The 19,234-nt window shown below is 53.9% G+C and overlaps 1 protein-coding gene across 1 annotated transcript in view; it reads right to left on the reverse strand.

The window, feature by feature from the left end:
* The window catches only part of LOC144736705 (uncharacterized), a 32,555-nt gene that overhangs the window by 12,816 nt on the left and 505 nt on the right, over positions 1-19,234 (reverse strand). The window contains exons 2-5 of the mRNA XM_078619319.1: positions 16,263-16,361; positions 15,269-15,312; positions 14,245-14,341; positions 12,883-12,956 (exon numbers count right to left, since the gene is read on the reverse strand). Of these exons, the coding sequence (XP_078475445.1) occupies positions 12,883-12,956; positions 14,245-14,341; positions 15,269-15,312; positions 16,263-16,361 (314 nt within the window). The remainder of the gene's footprint in view (positions 1-12,882; positions 12,957-14,244; positions 14,342-15,268; positions 15,313-16,262; positions 16,362-19,234) is intronic.

Genomic DNA, 19,234 nt, shown 5'->3' on the forward strand with positions numbered 1-19,234 from the left:
CACGCGCACACGCACACAGGAGAAGAGAGAGAGACGCGCACACACACACATACATACAGGAGAAGAGAGAGACAAGCACACACACACGCAGGAGAAGAGAGAGAGACACGCACACACACACGCAGAAGAGAGAGAGACACGCACACACACACGCAGAAGAGAGAGAGACACGCACACACACACGCAGAAGAGAGAGAGACACGCACACACACACGCACACAGGAGAAGAGAGACACGCACGCACACACACACGCACACAGGAGAAGAGAGAGAGACACGCACGTACACACACACACAGGAGAAGAGAGAGAGACACGCACACACAGGAGAAGAGAGACAGATACATGCACGCACACACATACACAGGAGAAGAGAGAGACACGCACGCACACACACACACAGGAGGAGAGAGAGAGAGACGCACACACAGGCACAGGAGAAGAGAGAGAGACACGCGCACACACACAGAAGAGAGAGAGACACGCGCACACACACACGCAGGAGAAGAGAGAGACACGCGCACACACACACACAGGAGAAGAGAGAGAGACACGCACACACACACGCAGGAGAAGAGAGAGAGACACGCACACACACACGCAGGAGAAGAGAGAGAGACACGCACACACACACGCAGGAGAAGAGAGAGAGACACGCACACACACACGCAGGAGAAGAGAGAGAGACACGCACACACACACGCAGGAGAAGAGAGAGACACGCACACACACACGCAGGAGAAGAGAGAGAGACACGCACACACACACGCAGGAGAAGAGAGAGAGACACGCACACACACACGCAGGAGAAGAGAGAGAGACACGCACACACACACGCAGGAGAAGAGAGAGAGACACACACACGCAGGAGAAGAGAGAGAGAGAGACGCGCACACACACGCACGCAGGAGAAGAGAGAGAGACGCGCACACACACGCACGCAGGAGAAGAGAGAGAGACGCGCACACACACGCACGCAGGAGAAGAAAGAGAGACACGCGCACACACACACATACAGGAGAAGAGAGAGAGACACGCGCACACACACACATACAGGAGAAGAGAGAGACACGCGCAAACACACACACATACAGGAGAAGAAAGAGAGACACGCGCACACACACGCAGGAGAAGAGAGAGAGACACGCGCACACACACGCAGGAGAAGAGAGAGAGACACGCGCACACACACGCAGGAGAAGAGAGAGAGACACGCACACACGCACACAGGAGAAGAGAGAGAGACGCGCACACACACACACATACAGGAGAAGAGAGAGAGACACGCGCACACACACACATACATACAGGAGAAGAGAGAGAGACACGCACACACACACGCAGGAGAAGAGAGAGAGACACGCACACACACACGCAGAAGAGAGAGAGACACGCACACACACACGCACACAGGAGAAGAGAGACACGCACGCACACACACACATGCACACAGGAGAAGAGAGAGAGACACGCACGTACACACACACACAGGAGAAGAGAGAGAGACACGCACACACAGGAGAAGAGAGACAGATACATGCACGCACACACATACACAGGAGAAGAGAGAGACACGCACGCACACACACACACAGGAGGAGAGAGAGAGACGCACACACAGGCACAGGAGAAGAGAGAGAGACACGCGCGCACACACACACGCAGGAGAAGAGAGAGAGACACGCACACACACACACAGGAGAAGAGAGAGAGACACGCACACACACACACGCAGGAGAAGAGAGAGAGACACGCACACACACACACGCAGGAGAAGAGAGAGAGACACGCACACACACACACGCAGGAGAAGAGAGAGAGAGACACGCACACACACACGCAGGAGAAGAGAGAGACACGCACACACATACACGCAGGAGAAGAGAGAGAGACGCACACACACGCAGGAGAAGAGAGAGACACGCGCACACACACACACAGGAGGAGAGAGAGAGACGCACACACACGCAGGAGAAGAGAGAGACACGCGCACACACACACGCAGGAGAAGAGAGAGAGACACGCGCACACACACACGCAGGAGAAGAGAGAGAGACACGCACACACACACACGCAGGAGAAGAGAGAGAGACACGCACACACACACACGCAGGAGAAGAGAGAGAGAGACACGCACACACACACGCAGGAGAAGAGAGAGAGAGACACGCACACACACACGCAGGAGAAGAGAGAGACACGCACACACATACACGCAGGAGAAGAGAGAGAGACACGCACACACACACGCAGGAGAAGAGAGAGAGACACGCACACACACACGCAGAAGAGAGAGAGACACGCACACACACACGCAGAAGAGAGAGAGACACGCACACACACACGCACACAGGAGAAGAGAGACACGCACGCACACACACACGCACACAGGAGAAGAGAGAGAGACACGCACGTACACACACACACAGGAGAAGAGAGACACGCACACACAGGAGAAGAGAGACAGATACATGCACGCACACACATACACAGGAGAAGAGAGAGACACGCACGCACACACACACACAGGAGGAGAGAGAGAGAGACGCACACACAGGCACAGGAGAAGAGAGAGAGACACGCGCACACACACAGAAGAGAGAGAGACGCACACACAGGCACAGGAGAAGAGAGAGAGACACGCGCACACACACAGAAGAGAGAGAGACACGCGCACACACACACGCAGGAGAAGAGAGAGACACGCGCACACACACACGCAGGAGAAGAGAGAGACACGCGCACACACACACGCAGGAGAAGAGAGAGACACGCGCACACACACACGCAGGAGAAGAGAGAGAGACACGCGCACACACACACGCAGGAGAAGAGAGAGAGACACGCACACACACACGCAGGAGAAGAGAGAGAGACACGCACACACACACGCAGGAGAAGAGAGAGAGACACGCACACACACACGCAGGAGAAGAGAGAGAGACACACACACGCAGGAGAAGAGAGAGAGAGAGACGCGCACACACACGCACGCAGGAGAAGAAAGAGAGACACGCGCACACACACACACATACAGGAGAAGAAAGAGAGACACGCGCACACACACACACATACAGGAGAAGAGAGAGACACGCGCACACACACGCAGGAGAAGAGAGAGAGACACGCGCACACACACGCAGGAGAAGAGAGAGAGACACGCGCACACACACGCAGGAGAAGAGAGAGAGACACGCGCACACACACGCAGGAGAAGAGAGAGACACGCGCACACACACGCAGGAGAAGAGAGAGACACGCGCACACACACGCAGGAGAAGAGAGAGAGACACGCGCACACACACGCAGGAGAAGAGAGAGAGACACGCGCACACACACGCAGGAGAAGAGAGAGAGACACGCACACACGCACGCAGGAGAAGAGAGAGAGACGCGCACACACACACACATACAGGAGAAGAGAGAGAGACACGCGCACACACACACATACATACAGGAGAAGAGAGAGAGACACGCACACACACACGCAGGAGAAGAGAGAGAGACACGCACACACACACGCAGGAGAAGAGAGAGAGACACGCACACACACACGCAGAAGAGAGAGAGACACGCACACACACACGCACACAGGAGAAGAGAGACACGCACGCACACACACACATGCACACAAGAGAAGAGAGAGAGACACGCACGTACACACACACACAGGAGAAGAGAGAGAGACACGCACACACAGGAGAAGAGAGACAGATACATGCACGCACACACATACACAGGAGAAGAGAGAGACACGCACGCACACACACACACAGGAGGAGAGAGAGAGATGCACACACAGGCACAGGAGAAGAGAGACACGCGCACACACACGCAGGAGAAGAGAGAGACACGCGCACACACACACGCAGGAGAAGAGAGAGAGACACGCACACACACACACAGGAGAAGAGAGAGAGACACGCACACACACACACGCAGGAGAAGAGAGAGAGACACGCACACACACACACGCAGGAGAAGAGAGAGAGAGACACGCACACACACACGCAGGAGAAGAGAGAGAGACGCACACACATACACGCAGGAGAAGAGAGAGAGACGCACACACATACACGCAGGAGAAGAGAGAGAGACGCACACACACGCAGGAGAAGAGAGAGAGACACGCGCACACACACGCAGGAGAAGAGAGAGAGACACGCGCACACACACGCAGGAGAAGAGAGAGAGACACGCGCACACGCACACAGGAGAAGAGAGAGAGACGCGCACACACACACATACATACAGGAGAAGAGAGAGACAAGCACACACACACGCAGGAGAAGAGAGAGAGACACGCACACACACACGCAGAAGAGAGAGAGACACGCACACACACACGCAGAAGAGAGAGAGACACGCACACACACACGCAGAAGAGAGAGAGACACGCGCACACACACGCAGGAGAAGAGAGAGAGACACGCGCACACACACGCAGGAGAAGAGAGAGAGACACGCGCACACGCACACAGGAGAAGAGAGAGAGACGCGCACACACACACATACATACAGGAGAAGAGAGAGACAAGCACACACACACGCAGGAGAAGAGAGAGAGACACGCACACACACACGCAGAAGAGAGAGAGACACGCACACACACACGCAGAAGAGAGAGAGACACGCACACACACACGCAGAAGAGAGAGAGACACGCACACACACACGCACACAGGAGAAGAGAGACACGCACGCACACACACACGCACACAGGAGAAGAGAGAGAGACACGCACGTACACACACACACAGGAGAAGAGAGAGAGACACGCACACACAGGAGAAGAGAGACAGATACATGCACGCACACACATACACAGGAGAAGAGAGAGACACGCACGCACACACACACACAGGAGGAGAGAGAGAGAGACGCACACACAGGCACAGGAGAAGAGAGAGAGACACGCGCACACACACAGAAGAAAGAGAGACACGCGCACACACACACGCAGGAGAAGAGAGAGACACGCGCACACACACACACAGGAGAAGAGAGAGAGACACGCACACACACACGCAGGAGAAGAGAGAGAGACACGCACACACACACGCAGGAGAAGAGAGAGAGACACGCACACACACACGCAGGAGAAGAGAGAGAGACACGCACACACACACGCAGGAGAAGAGAGAGAGACACGCACACACACACGCAGGAGAAGAGAGAGACACGCACACACACACGCAGGAGAAGAGAGAGAGACACGCACACACACACGCAGGAGAAGAGAGAGAGACACGCACACACACACGCAGGAGAAGAGAGAGAGACACGCACACACACACGCAGGAGAAGAGAGAGAGACACACACACGCAGGAGAAGAGAGAGAGAGAGACGCGCACACACACGCACGCAGGAGAAGAGAGAGAGACGCGCACACACACGCACGCAGGAGAAGAGAGAGAGACGCGCACACACACGCACGCAGGAGAAGAAAGAGAGACACGCGCACACACACACATACAGGAGAAGAGAGAGAGACACGCGCACACACACACATACAGGAGAAGAGAGAGACACGCGCAAACACACACACATACAGGAGAAGAAAGAGAGACACGCGCACACACACGCAGGAGAAGAGAGAGAGACACGCGCACACACACGCAGGAGAAGAGAGAGAGACACGCGCACACACACGCAGGAGAAGAGAGAGAGACACGCACACACGCACACAGGAGAAGAGAGAGAGACGCGCACACACACACACATACAGGAGAAGAGAGAGAGACACGCGCACACACACACATACATACAGGAGAAGAGAGAGAGACACGCACACACACACGCAGGAGAAGAGAGAGAGACACGCACACACACACGCAGAAGAGAGAGAGACACGCACACACACACGCACACAGGAGAAGAGAGACACGCACGCACACACACACATGCACACAGGAGAAGAGAGAGAGACACGCACGTACACACACACACAGGAGAAGAGAGAGAGACACGCACACACAGGAGAAGAGAGACAGATACATGCACGCACACACATACACAGGAGAAGAGAGAGACACGCACGCACACACACACACAGGAGGAGAGAGAGAGACGCACACACAGGCACAGGAGAAGAGAGAGAGACACGCGCGCACACACACACGCAGGAGAAGAGAGAGAGACACGCACACACACACACAGGAGAAGAGAGAGAGACACGCACACACACACACGCAGGAGAAGAGAGAGAGACACGCACACACACACACGCAGGAGAAGAGAGAGAGACACGCACACACACACACGCAGGAGAAGAGAGAGAGAGACACGCACACACACACGCAGGAGAAGAGAGAGACACGCACACACATACACGCAGGAGAAGAGAGAGAGACGCACACACACGCAGGAGAAGAGAGAGACACGCGCACACACACACACAGGAGGAGAGAGAGAGACGCACACACACGCAGGAGAAGAGAGAGACACGCGCACACACACACGCAGGAGAAGAGAGAGAGACACGCGCACACACACACGCAGGAGAAGAGAGAGAGACACGCACACACACACACGCAGGAGAAGAGAGAGAGACACGCACACACACACACGCAGGAGAAGAGAGAGAGAGACACGCACACACACACGCAGGAGAAGAGAGAGAGAGACACGCACACACACACGCAGGAGAAGAGAGAGACACGCACACACATACACGCAGGAGAAGAGAGAGAGACGCACACACACGCAGGAGAAGAGAGAGACACGCGCACACACACGCAGGAGAAGAGAGAGAGACACGCGCACACACACGCAGGAGAAGAGAGAGAGACACGCGCACACACACGCAGGAGAAGAGAGAGAGACACGCGCACACACACGCAGGAGAAGAGAGAGAGACACGCACACACGCACACAGGAGAAGAGAGAGAGACGCGCACACACACACATACATACAGGAGAAGAGAGAGAGACACGCGCACACACACACATACATACAGGAGAAGAGAGAGAGACACGCACACACACACGCAGGAGAAGAGAGAGAGACACGCACACACACACGCAGGAGAAGAGAGAGAGACACGCACACACACACGCAGGAGAAGAGAGAGAGACACGCACACACACACGCAGGAGAAGAGAGAGAGACACGCACACACACACACAGGAGAAGAGAGAGAGACACGCACACACACACGCAGGAGAAGAGAGAGAGACACGCACACACACACGCAGGAGAAGAGAGAGAGACACGCACACACACACGCAGGAGAAGAGAGAGAGACACGCACACACACACGCAGGAGAAGAGAGAGAGACGCACACACACACGCAGGAGAAGAGAGAGAGAAAGACACGCACACACACGCACGCAGGAGAAGAGAGAGAGACACGCGCACACACACGCACGCAGGAGAAGAGAGAGAGACACGCGCACACACACGCACGCAGGAGAAGAGAGAGAGACACGCGCACACACACGCACGCAGTAGAAGAGAGAGAGACACGCGCACACACACGCACGCAGGAGAAGAGAGAGAGACACGCGCACACACACATATACAGGAGAAGAGAGAGAGAGAGACGCGCACACACACACACATACAGGAGAAGAGAGAGAGACACGCGCACACACACACACATACAGGAGAAGAGAGAGAGACACGCGCACACACACGCAGGAGAAGAGAGAGAGACACGCACACACACACGCAGGAGAAGAGAGAGAGACACGCACACACACACGCAGGAGAAGAGAGAGAGAGACACGCACACACACACGCAGGAGAAGAGAGAGAGACACGCGCACACACACGCAGGAGAAGAGAGAGAGACACGCGCACACACACACATACAGGAGAAGAGAGAGAGACACGCGCACACACACGCAGGAAAAGAGAGAGAGACACGCACACACACGCAGGAGAAGAGAGAGAGACACGCACGCGCACACACAGGAGAAGAGAGAGAGACACGCACGCGCACACAGGAGAAGAGAGAGAGATACATGCACGCGCACACAGGAGAAGAGAGAGAGATACATGCACGCACACACAGGAGAAGAGAGAGAGATACATGCACGCACACACACACACAGGAGAAGAGAGAGAGAGACACGCACGCACACACACACACAGGAGAAGAGAGAGAGACACGCGCACACACACACATACAGGAGAAGAGAGAGAGAGAGACACGCGCACACACACACACATACAGGAGAAGAGAGAGAGAGACACGCGCACACACACACATACAGGAGAAGAGAGAGAGACACGCGCACACACACACATACAGGAGAAGAGAGAGAGACACGCGCACACACACACACATACAGGAGAAGAGAGAGAGACACGCGCACACACACACACACATACAGGAGAAGAGAGAGAGACACGCGCACACACACGCAGGAGAAGAGAGAGAGACACGCGCACACACACGCAGGAGAAGAGAGAGAGACACGCGCACACACACGCAGGAGAAGAGAGAGAGACACGCGCACACACACGCAGGAGAAGAGAGAGACACGCGCACACACACGCAGGAGAAGAGAGAGAGACACGCGCACACACACGCAGGAAAAGAGAGAGAGACACGCACACACACGCAGGAGAAGAGAGAGAGACACGCACGCGCACACACAGGAGAAGAGAGAGAGACACGCACGCGCACACAGGAGAAGAGAGAGAGATACATGCACGCACACACAGGAGAAGAGAGATACATGCACGCACACACACACACAGGAGAAGAGAGAGAGAGACACGCACGCACACACACACAGGAGAAGAGAGAGAGACACGCGCACGCACACACATACAGGAGAAGAGAGAGAGAGAGACACGCGCACACACACACATACAGGAGAAGAGAGAGAGAGAGACACGCGCACACACACACATACAGGAGAAGAGAGAGAGAGACACGCGCACACACACACATACAGGAGAAGAGAGAGAGACACGCGCACACACACGCAGGAGAAGAGAGAGAGACACGCGCACACACACGCAGGAGAAGAGAGAGAGACACGCGCACACACACGCAGGAGAAGAGAGAGAGACACGCGCACACACACGCAGGAGAAGAGAGAGAGACACGCGCACACACACGCAGGAGAAGAGAGAGACACGCATACACACACACATACAGGAGAAGAGAGAGAGACACGCGCACACACACACACATACAGGAGAAGAGAGAGAGACACGCGCACACACACGCAGGAGAAGAGAGAGAGACACGCGCACACACACGCAGGAGAAGAGAGAGACACGCACACACACATACAGGAGAAGAGAGAGAGACACGCGCACACACACACATACAGGAGAAGAGAGAGAGACACGCGCACACACACACACATACAGGAGAAGAGAGAGAGACACGCACACACACACGCAGGAGAAGAGAGAGAGACACGCACACACACACGCAGGAGAAGAGAGAGAGACACGCACACACACACGCAGGAGAAGAGAGAGAGACACGCGCACACACACGCAGGAGAAGAGAGAGAGACACGCGCACACACACGCAGGAGAAGAGAGAGAGACACGCGCACACAGGAGAAGAGAGAGAGACGCGCACACACACACACATACAGGAGAAGAGAGAGAGACACGCGCACACACACGCAGGAGAAGAGAGAGAGACGCACACACACGCAGGAGAAGAGAGAGAGACGCACACACACGCAGGAGAAGAGAGAGAGACGCACACACACGCAGGAGAAGAGAGAGAGAGAGACACGCACACACACGCACGCAGGAGAAGAGAGAGAGACACGCGCACACACACGCACGCAGGAGAAGAGAGAGAGACACGCGCACACACACGCACGCAGGAGAAGAGAGAGAGACACGCGCACACACACGCACGCAGGAGAAGAGAGAGACACGCGCACACACACGCACGCAGGAGAAGAGAGAGAGACACGCGCACACACACGCATGCAGGAGAAGAGAGAGAGACACGCGCACACACACGCATGCAGGAGAAGAGAGAGAGACACGCGCACACACACGCATACAGGAGAAGAGAGAGAGACACGCGCACACACACGCATACAGGAGAAGAGAGAGAGACACGCGCACACACACGCAGGAGAAGAGAGAGAGACACGCGCACACACACGCAGGAGAAGAGAGAGAGACACGCGCACACACACGCAGGAGAAGAGAGAGAGACACGCACACACGCACACAGGAGAAGAGAGAGAGACGCGCACACACACACATACAGGAGAAGAGAGAGAGACACGCGCACACACACACATACATACAGGAGAAGAGAGAGAGACACGCACACACACACGCAGGAGAAGAGAGAGAGACACGCACACACACACGCAGGAGAAGAGAGAGACACGCACGCACACACACACGCAGGAGAAGAGAGAGAGACACGCACACACACACGCAGGAGAAGAGAGAGAGACACGCACACACACACGCAGGAGAAGAGAGAGAGACACGCACACACACACGCAGGAGAAGAGAGAGAGACACGCACACACACACGCAGGAGAAGAGAGAGAGACACGCACACACACACGCAGGAGAAGAGAGAGAGACACGCACACACACACGCAGGAGAAGAGAGAGAGACACGCACACATACACGCAGGAGAAGAGAGAGAGACGCGCACACACACACGCAGGAGAAGAGAGAGAGAAAGACACGCACACACACACACGCAGGAGAAGAGAGAGACACGCGCACACACACGCACGCAGGAGAAGAGAGAGAGACACGCGCACACACACGCACGCAAAAGAAGAGAGAGAGACACGCGCACACACACGCACGCAGGAGAAGAGAGAGAGACACGCGCACACACACACACATACAGGAGAAGAGAGAGAGAGAGACGCGCACACACACACACATACAGGAGAAGAGAGAGAGACACGCGCACACACACACACATACAGGAGAAGAGAGAGAGACACGCACACACACACGCAGGAGAAGAGAGAGAGACACGCACACACACACGCAGGAGAAGAGAGAGAGACACGCACACACACACGCAGGAGAAGAGAGAGAGACACGCGCACACACACGCAGGAGAAGAGAGAGAGACACGCGCACACACACACATACAGGAGAAGAGAGAGACACGCACACACATACACGCAGGAGAAGAGAGAGACGCACACACATACACGCAGGAGAAGAGAGAGAGACGCACACACACGCAGGAGAAGAGAGAGAGACGCACACACACGCAGGAGAAGAGAGAGAGACACGCGCACACACACGCAGGAGAAGAGAGAGAGACACGCGCACACACACGCAGGAGAAGAGAGAGAGACACGCGCACACACACGCAGGAGAAGAGAGAGAGACACGCGCACACACACGCAGGAGAAGGGAGAGAGACGCGCGCACACGCACGCAGGAGAAGAGAGAGACGCGCACACACGCACGCAGGAGAAGAGAGAGACGCGCACACACACGCAGGAGAAGAGAGAGAGACACGCGCACACACACACATACAGGAGAAGAGAGAGAGACACGCGCACACACACACACACATACAGGAGAAGAGAGAGACACGCGCACACACACACACACATACAGGAGAAGAGAGAGACACGCGCACACACACACACATACAGGAGAAGAGAAAGAGACACGCGCACACACACACACATACAGGAGAAGAGAGAGAGACACGCGCACACACACACACATACAGGAGAAGAGAGAGAGACACGCGCACACACACACATACAGGAGAAGAGAGACACGCGCACACACACGCAGGAGGAGAGAGAGAGACACGCACACACACACAGGCACAGGAGAAGAGAGAGAGAGACACGCGCACACACACACACAGAAGAAGAGAGAGAGAGACACGCGCACACACACACACGCAGGAGAAGAGAGAGAGACGCGCGCACACACACGCACGCAGGAGAAGAGAGAGAGACACGCGCACACACACGCACGCAGGAGAAGAGAGAGAGACACGCGCACACACACGCAGGAGAAGAGAGAGAGACACGCGCACACACACGCAGGAGAAGAGAGAGAGACACGCGCACACACACACACATACAGGAGAAGAGAGAGAGACACGCGCACACACACACACATACAGGAGAAGAGAGAGAGACATGCGCACACACACACACACAGGAGAAGAGAGAGAGACACGCGCACACACACACATACAGGAGAAGAGAGAGAGACACGCGCACACACACACGCAGGAGAAGAGAGAGAGACACGCGCACACACACGCAGGAGAAGGGAGAGAGACGCGCACACACGCACGCAGGAGAAGAGAGAGACGCGCACACACGCAGGAGAAGAGAGAGAGACACGCGCACACACACACATACAGGAGAAGAGAGAGAGACACGCGCACACACACACACACATACAGGAGAAGAGAGAGACACGCGCACACACACACACATACAGGAGAAGAGAGAGAGACACGCGCACACACACACACATACAGGAAAAGAGAGAGAGACACGCGCACACACACACATACAGGAGAAGAGAGACACGCGCACACACACGCAGGAGGAGAGAGAGAGACACGCACACACACACAGGCACAGGAGAAGAGAGAGAGAGACACGCGCACACACACACACAGAAGAAGAGAGAGAGAGACACGCGCACACACACACACGCAGGAGAAGAGAGAGAGACGCGCACACACACACAGGAGAAGAGAGACACGCATACACACACAGGAGAAGAGATAGAGAGACGCGCACGTGCACACACACAGGAGAGAGAGACGCGCACACATGAGAGGAGAGACAAACAGAGCAAGAGAGAGACACAGAAGGAGAGATACAGGCACAGAGAGAAAGACACAGGCAGAGACACTGACAGAACCACCGGGAGAGGCAAAGGGAGAGATACGAGGAGAGACAACTTCACCTGCATCTCTTCTTGCACCTGTTCCAGGTATGTGTGCAGAGTCTTATTCTCATTCTGCAGGTCCTTCAGCAACCCTGCACACATGCACACACCGCACCAGATACTCACTTCACGGTGAGTCGACCTAGGGGAGGCCCAACACACACAAATAGAACCAGACTCGCAGACAAGATCCTTTGGTCTCCCTCGAGGCGGAGTCGATCTAGGGGATGCCCACAGCCAGTACAGATAATCACTATCCACGAGCTGGAATCAAACTTGGGTCGCTGGGTTCATAGTGCAATCCAACAACCACTGCGCCACCGCTCACACACACAAGACAAATATCCCCCATATTGCCTTCACACTGTTTGGGCAAGCGCTGTTAGTGAGCACCTATGAAGGCCGACATGGCACACGAGGGGTGTGTGGCCAGCACCACGTCCGGCGGCCTTTTGTTTCTCTAGTGGCAATATTTACACATCACACCAGATACTCATTTGAGGGTGAGTCGACTTTGGGGAGGTCCAGGACTGATTCAGATCATCGTCACTGGTGTTGGTGGTAGCCACAAGTGGGAATCAAACTCGGATCGCCAGATTCAAAGCACAGTGCACTCACTGCTACACTCATACACACACGCAGATCCACACTCCCACAACTCACACCTACAAACTCAGACCCACAAAAAACAAAGATTCCCCGTATGGCCTCTTAACAGGATGTTGGGGCAAGCGCTGTTAGTGAGCACCTATGAAGGCTGACATGGACACATCAAGGGGCGAGTGACCAACATCACTCTTGCCTGCCTTCGTCTCCCCCAGTGCTGATGTTTCATGCACACCGTATAGGACCCGTTCAGATCATCGTTACCGTCACCGGGTGTTGGTGGAATTGAACTGGGGTCTATGCTGCGGTTCGTGGCTCAGCAAAGTGTGCCAACCGTTGTGCCACCGCTCCTCACAGTGCACGTAGTGCCAGGTGTGGTACAGTGATTATCATCACCTGAAGCAGCCTTGAGACTATACCTGAGACTCGGCATCCGAGTAACAATCAGGACTCCAATTCCCAAGACTCCAATTCCCAAGACTCCAATTCCCAAGACTCCAATTCCCAAGACTCCAATTCCCAAGACTCCAATTCCCAAGACTCCAATTCCCAAAACCCGGTCACAAGACTCTGATCCTGAGATCTGGTGCCATAGATTCCAATCCCGATATCTGGTCCCAAGACTCCAATCCCAAGACTCCTTTACGTAGAATTCCCCCGCAACCCCCCCACATTGTACCCCCCCCAACCCCCCCCCCCACATTGTATCCCCCAAACCCCCCACAAATTGTACCCCTCCAACCCCCACACAGTCCCCCTCCGCCGCTGCCCGACCTTTCTGTCTCTTGCCGAGTATGGCGGGTGAACCCTCCCCCTCCTCAGAGTCCCCGCCGATGGTGGACGAGGAGGAGAGTCGGCAGAACGAGAAATCCTTTGTGGGGTGGGTGGAGGGGTAAGATATACACACACGGACAGATGCCGCTTTCACGACGTGACAATGCATGAGTTTACCACGTAGTAGGCTTTCACGACCAATATTTATATACATAAAAGGGAAATTTGTGAATGTGTCTGTTCAAAATGTTTAGCATACTTCCTGACATGCAACAAACTTGAAATTTGGCATGTGGGTAGCTTCCAGACTGTACACAATGCAAAAAGCATAAAAATAGACTTTTGTATTTTTGGGCGGGGGGGGGGGCAATAATGGATATATTTTACACGGCAAGTGAGCGGTGACATCACATCTGCGATGTCACCCACATGCGGCAGTGTCACGCAGTGCGCCTGCTGACGTCACGCATCCCCCCCACCCTCCGCGTAGGCCGTGTATTAATCCAAGACAAGAATCCAAGTCTCGGGCGAAGCCGGGCAGTAAAGCTAGTTATTCATAAAAAAAAAAATTTGGGTTAGATCACATAAATGTCGTTAAACCCGCCACAGCCAATTAGTAAGGTTTGTCACGTAAACAAAACGTGGCAATTAGTTACTACTTCAGCACACCGGTGTGTTAGAGTAAATCCACTACATTTACAATTTTAGTAGCGTGAAATTTTGCTGATTATTACAACCAGCTTCAGGCGATTTTTGCAAGAATTGTGACAAATTCTGGACATGGGGCAGAGCGGGTTAGTATAGTGCAGGGAAACAGAGAGACAGGGGACAAATACATGTGCGCGCACACACAGAGAACCACACAGGACGGTGACCGAGACAGACGCACGAACAGTCACAGGGTGGAGCGGGTTGGTTTAGCATGGAGACACACGCACGAACACACGGACATGGGTTGGAACCTGTCCCATGCTGCAGAGTGACTTTATTAAATGAAACGACAGCGAAAGAGTGGAGAACTCACCACACTGCTGCACGTACTCGTGCTGAGCACTCTCCGCTTTGGTTCTGCACACGCGCACACGCGCGCGCATACGCGCGCGCACACACACACTAAGCAAAGGTCCCCCGTGTAGGGGCAACAGACTATGGGGCAAGTGCTGTTGGCAAGAAGCGGTGCCTGCAGAGGTCAGCACAAAGTGGATGGGTGGTATGGCCGGGACCTAGTCCTACCCGGCCGCCTTTGTCTTCCCAGAGATGATGTTGTACACACCATGCCAGAAACTAATTTAAGTCCGAATCGACCTAGGGGAGGCCCAGGACCATGTTTGGGTATTTATTCATCACCAATGTTGGCCGTGAGTGAAAATGGACCGTGTCCCAGAGTTTGTAGATCAGCGTACTAATAGCTACGCCACCGCTCCCCACTATATATACGCAAGCTCATATGCATGCACAAAGAACCTGTGTAAACTTGACAGGCTGTTGTGGCAAGTGCTGTTTTAGAGTAGCTAATGAAGGCCAGCACACGAGGGGGTGGGTGGTTGTAGCTGTTGTTGTAGTGGAGAATATGGCTGTAGTTGTTTATGATATTCGTGTCGGTTGATGGTGGTGTCTGTAGCTGATGTTGCTTTAGTGGTGGTGCTTGCGTTGTTGCCGAGTATGATCCTACCCCTGGCGTTGTGTGCAAGTGTATTGTTGTGCCATGTATGCCAGTAACCAACCACCATCAGCAACCAAAAACAACAAAGTGCACAACTCATGGAGGTACTCCACACGTGGGGATGATGCATGGAGAGAATCTGAGAGGTAGTGCTGGAGGATAGGGAGAGACTGGCCTCTATAAGCAAGGGCTGAAGACGCAGACATACAAAGATACCGAGTAGCCTTAACAGGCTGTTTGGGCAAGTGCTGTTCGGAGTAGCACGAATGAAGGTCGGCACAGCACACGAGGGGGTGGGTGGCCAGCACCACGCCCGGTATGGGGTGGAGGATCTTGGACCCAGTCTCGTCTGTACCTTTGGGTCCCAGGAACCGCTCCCCGCGAGGGAAAGAGACGGCTCCCTTCGTCTTTGACGTCGTCTCCACATCGTAGGTGCCCGGAGGAGGAGCGCAGCCTGCATAAAACCAGACACACACAAAACACCAGCCGTGATGAAGGCCTAATAACTCTAAACCCAAGCCACTGCTGCCACATCTCACGAATCTGCGATGCAGCAATTCACCCATTTCATCATCACTCTATCTCCTCCCACAGTAGTCGTCACACTCCTCTAAGTTCCGGTCCTTGGCTGCCTCTCTGTTATTAGTCTCGACCCTGCCCCCTCCCCACCACTCCTATAGCTGTGACATCTCCTTCCCCAGGCCTCGCTCGCTTCTCCTAGTTTGGTTAAAACAGCGTTACCTGTGGCTATACCATCATGGGGAGTAGACCCGTGGATTATAATGAATGGGAGGAAAGGGAACGGGAAGGAATAGTGGGAAGGAATTCCCCAAGATGGACAAAGTGGAGGGTGGCACGGCTCAACATCAGTGGCAGGAAGACAGCAGAATGACGGGGAAGGAATCACCACAGCTAAGATGTTGGGGATGACAAGGAGGAGGTGATAATGAGGAGGGGAGGAAAAAAGGAGGAGCGTGTCAGTTTTCAGTGGGCAGCGGTGGGGAGAGGGGAGGGGCTTAGAGTGGGGTGACCACACAGGAGTCGCGTCATTTACGGGAGGCTCGAGCAGGTTTAGAGAAATGAATATCATAAACCTGTATTTATTCTCTAATTCATGTGTTCCTCTCCAGTCTCTCGATGAAATCGTAATGGTCTACCCACTACTGGATGAAGATCAATGTGAGGATGTCTCTTCTCTGTGTTCTCTTATCCACGCACTCCTCTCTCCTGTGTAATTCCCAGCATGCATCTCTATGTTTCTCTACGCCCTCTTCAGTTTTTGTTCCATATTTTCCATTAAGGCCCCAGTGCTTTCTAAAAACTGACATTTATAGTGAAAAAAACAAAGCGATGCGCCTCCAGAAGAGAGTTTTCAATGTATTGCAGATATGATTTCACGCGTTTACCCAGGGAAACGTCACCGAGTCTCAAGACTCTCTTTAAGGAAGGTCCTGCCAATCTGTTCCCAGTAGGGGGAGCGATGTTGCTGCTGTGTGGTCTAGCCGAGGGGCACCCCCAATGGCAACTGTCCTTGTGTATTAGTCTTTTGCCAGTAGGGGAGCAATATTTGCTGCGAGATTCTAGTTGGGGAATCTGCAAGGGATTTTTGTTCAGCATTGGAGATATGGGTTTTCCCAAAAGCAGTTCCACTGTACGTGTGGGTTTAGCTATGGGGGGAGGAAAGCGGAAAACCCGGAGGAAACAAATGCAGAACAGGGGGAGAAAGTACAAACTGCGCATCCTTACTCACACTATTCATGTCTATTCAACAACTTGGGTTCTCATCAGGAGACGCGTTTACAATGTGATTCTCATCAGGGCCCCATGATGTAAACAAATGCAGCCTCCAACTCTTGGAATCAAGTCATCTCTTTTCGGGCCTCTGTATATGTGCCATGATAAAGATGGGCCATTGCGAGAGAAACAGACGGAGACAGAGACACATAGTGGAGGCATCCAAATGCAAGGCTTGAACGTAGGATCTCAGTGTCTACAACACGGTCATGGCACGGTGGTGGCGAGATATAAAATACCTCGCCTGGCATACAAGAAGTCATGGGTTCGATCCCGACCCTGATACCTGTATATTTGAAGTTTGCATGTTTCTCTCCCCGTGGTCGAGTAGAATCAACATCACGCGTTTAAGAGTATATGGCTGTTACAAATGTGCATATAAGCCACTTGATTGGGCTATAATTTGTGGCCAGGTCGCTTCTGAAAAAGAGTTACTGTATATAGCTCAGTAGGCCTTACCTGGTAAATAATGATATTCTTGAACCCCTAAGCGCGACAGACACAGACCCAGGCTGTACAACGTCACGTGTGCATGAAACTGTACGGCCTTACAATGCAGGGTCTATTCTGGCCTCTCAACCTATGCGCTGTTGAGCTTTTCGCACCGTATGTAGCTAATCGGAGATGCGAGAAGCATTTGAGACACTGCCCGAAACGTCGAACACTGTATATGTATCCCATACCGGTCAACCCCCTTGTCAGTGCCTACCTTATCAGACCAATTCAGACATTATTGGTCACCCCGTGCCTTAAACATCTCAACGTTCATCCTACAAGTCCATCACAATGGAGAAACACAAACAAATGGACAAAAACATGTTTTTTCCCGCATTGAAACGGCTGTACCCCGTATGGACATGCAAACTCAATTTCCCTGTACATGAGTATGGGTAAACCGTATGGATTGGCAGCTATGTTATCCATTCGATTCAAGGCCCAGCACAAACGCGCGGTGTTACCGACTGTCGTGTTGGGTTTTGTATCGAGGGCTGCTGGGACGCGTGGTCGAGACGAACAACGGAGAAGTCGCCAACGGAACGCGTCCCAAATGGAGGATGTCCACCGTCGACAGAGCATGGCTGATGTTCACAGCTTAATTACACAGCATTGCCCTAGCAGCCTTAACAGACTGTTAGGGCAAGTGCTGTTAGCGAGCAACTATGAAGACCGGCATGGCATACGAGGGGGGTGGGTGGCCAGCACCACACCCGGCCGCCTTTGTCTCCCCAGTGGCGATGTTTATACATTGCGCCACACTCATTTGAGGCTGAGTCGACCCTGGGGAGGCCCAGGACCGGTTCAAATAATAACGATGACTGGTATTGGCCGTGAGCGGGAATCGAACTTGGATCGCCGGATTAAAAGCGCGGCGCACCAACCACGACACCACTGCTCCCTCTAACACGAAACTCACCCGACTATACAGTACCGACATAATCCAGCACTATAGCCAGTTAGATCATGACCACAGCTTAATTGCACGCAAAAGGCATCCCGTATAGCCTACAACGCCTGTTGGGGCAAGTGCTGTTA

Source organism: Lampetra planeri, chromosome 62 (assembly GCF_965212315.1).
Source record: "Lampetra planeri chromosome 62, kcLamPlan1.2.h2, whole genome shotgun sequence".
Lineage (NCBI taxonomy): Eukaryota > Metazoa > Chordata > Hyperoartia > Petromyzontiformes > Petromyzontidae > Lampetra > Lampetra planeri.